General features: G+C 36.4%; 1 protein-coding gene across 1 annotated transcript; it reads right to left on the bottom strand.

Annotated features, from left to right (window-relative positions):
* Positions 1-27: 27 nt before the first annotated feature.
* On the bottom strand, positions 28-2592 carry LOC21383981 (hydroxyproline O-arabinosyltransferase 3). Its single transcript, XM_024174070.1, has 7 exons — positions 2176-2592; positions 1610-1677; positions 1292-1493; positions 978-1075; positions 767-836; positions 599-670; positions 28-320 (listed from the first exon to the last, which is right to left on the bottom strand). The coding sequence occupies exons 1-7, from the start codon at positions 2590-2592 to the stop codon at positions 153-155; spliced, it is 1095 nt and encodes a 364-aa protein (XP_024029838.1). The 3' UTR covers positions 28-152.
* Between the last annotated feature and the right edge of the window lie 20 nt (positions 2593-2612).

The following is a 2612-nucleotide window of genomic DNA, read 5'->3' as shown; positions in this document are numbered from 1 at the left end:
AAGAGCAACTAATTGAACAGTGTGGATTATAAAGCAGCCATGATCAACTAAAATGAACATAAATTTGTGTCGTGAACCTGAAAAACATGTCAAAACTACGAAGCATATAACTTTTGGAACCAATTCCAATTTCGTAAATTAGCCATAAACCTCTAACAGTTAATTTCTCGAATAGACTCTGACAAGATGGAGATTAATAGACTTACCACACTTTCAGGAACTCCTGGAGGGGGCAATGAAAGGTTTTTTGGTGGAGGGCCACTAAGATAAGATCTTTTGTCAAAGCGCCATTCTCCAATTTTTCCATAAGTCAGTTCACCCTACGTGATTACACAGATGAAATGAATACCTTAAGAAAATATAGGGTAACTGATGATGCAACTAAGTACTTTTTTTATCATAAAGGAAAGAAAAACAATTTTTGGAAGCATAGATTTTTTTATTTTTTTTTATTTTTATTTTTAATTCCAGGATCTATGTACCATAGTTACAGATAAACACTAGCAAAAGAATAGGTGCTATGATAAGATTAAGCAATCAGCTATGTTTTTGTGTGTGCATGCTGACTCTTCCCTACGTGTGCATGATTGAGAGATACCTTTATATTGTAGTCACATCCGTATGTATAGTGGATGATAAACTTGTTACCAACTTCCAAATCCCATGGAGGCTGAGTGGTAAAAGTGATATGCGTTACGTGAGTTGAAACAATATCAAACGAAAAGAAAAAGAAAAAGAAAAAGAAAAGTAAAAAAGATCATCAAACCTGAAGCATGAAATCTTTCCGGAGAATATGGCGGACGCCATGCAATGCAGATGCTACGGCATATGCATACCTTTGTTCAAGATAGAAATAATATAAATATCAATACTATATCAGATATCTCAGGGTATGTTGACAGCCCACAAAGAGAAACTAAAAATATCTCAGATCTTTTGAGAAAAAAAAATGTCAGATCTTCTAAGGTGCTACTTACATTTCAAGCACCCATCCGAAAGCCTTATCAGTCTCTGGGTCGTCTTTCATTCTCAAGGAAATGTTCACCCACGTGGGAGCAATGTCCTCTAGTAGGGACTGAATAAGAAAATTTGGTTAAGACGACATTTTAAGACAATATTGGTACAGCTAAAAGAGAAAAGGTCAGTTGTAATTAAGATGATCAAGGGAGAAACTATCTGATGTAGGCCACTAGATATTTTCTTCTACAGTTACCCTCCTATACAAAGCATTATCACTTCAGTAAGATGCTAGATTATTTCACAAACTGGGTAGAAAAATGAAGCGTTTTACCTTCTTAATGATTACAGGAGAATTGCCAATGGGATCAACATTGTTCACCGGACCTTTTTCCTCAGGATAAAATTTCCTAATTATCTTTTCATTTTGATCGGGTTTTATATAGAAAAATGGAAACGCTGCTGGATGATTTCCTTTCGCCAAATTGGGCAAAGGATTTGCAAATACATGATCAGGTTCTGCCATTAGAATGTACCTGCAGCAACCAAAGAAAGAAGAAGAAGAAAAAGAAAAGAAAAAAAAACATATATCAGATTTCATCAAGGTAGAAAGGATAAAACTTTTAGATAACATGAGTTATAGAAAACCAACTCTTCCTTTATCGTTGCTTTCTCCAACCATTGCACAAAAGCCCATGGCCTATTCAGGACAATATAACCCTGTTCACAAACATAAATAAGAATAGGAATTATCAAACTTGTTTGTCAGAAACTTGGTAAACCATGGTACTGAAAAATAAAAATAGCAAACAAGAGTAGCAATAAGAATCAGCGTTAGAATAAACATATTGCAGCTAAACCAATCAATTCCATAGAAAAGGCAGACAGAATTAAACATCTCTAACTCAACTAAAAATTGGGTTCAGTAATCTCAAGAAGATATCAGCCCATATATACGGTATTGTGGTATTCAATGTAGCTCATTTCTATGTAGCTCATTTCTCTGTCATATGCATAGTTAATGTTATTCCCTGACCTTCATTACAGTGCGTTGGTTTACTATTGTAAACTTCTTCAGCAATAAAAGCAAAGGGCATAGAAATAAGACAAAGAAATATACAAACCAGAATCATTTTAGAGACAAATATCCTATAAACTATACTTATCCCGCAATCGAGATGAGATAACTATGACAACAGTGGTGGAGAAAATTCTCACCCTATCCAAGCCCTGCGGCAGTGGATCAACAACAAAGGTCGGAATCTCCTCCATCAAATTGTCAGGACTTCCTGAATGCAAAACCCGTGTAAATTTCCCCATGTCTGATCCAGGCATATCTTTCATCTTCTTATACCAGTAATACATGATTCGACATTGCCACTGGCTATAAGGAGCATCAGTCGCCGTAAGGGCGACATGAAACTTTGAATTGGAACTCTCCGCTCTCCTAGTTTCTTCAGGCATTCGAGTCAAGGGATCGGACAACTCCGACCTATCAGCAGCCAAACTCCCTGAGTTCGAAGATTTGCTGTGTATTATGATGGTCAATAGATTATACGTTGCAAAGAAAAACCCGAGCGCCAAAAGAACCAGCAACATTGGCGATGGACGCCCATTGTTTTTTCTCCCAATCATCTTGATGTCTCAACAAAGGA

The sequence above is a fragment of the Morus notabilis genome, unplaced genomic scaffold (genome assembly GCF_000414095.1).
Source record: "Morus notabilis unplaced genomic scaffold, ASM41409v2 Scaffold4328, whole genome shotgun sequence".
Taxonomy (NCBI): domain Eukaryota; kingdom Viridiplantae; phylum Streptophyta; class Magnoliopsida; order Rosales; family Moraceae; genus Morus; species Morus notabilis.
Note: the sequence above shows the minus strand (reverse complement) of the source record. Positions and strands in the feature narration are given on the sequence as shown.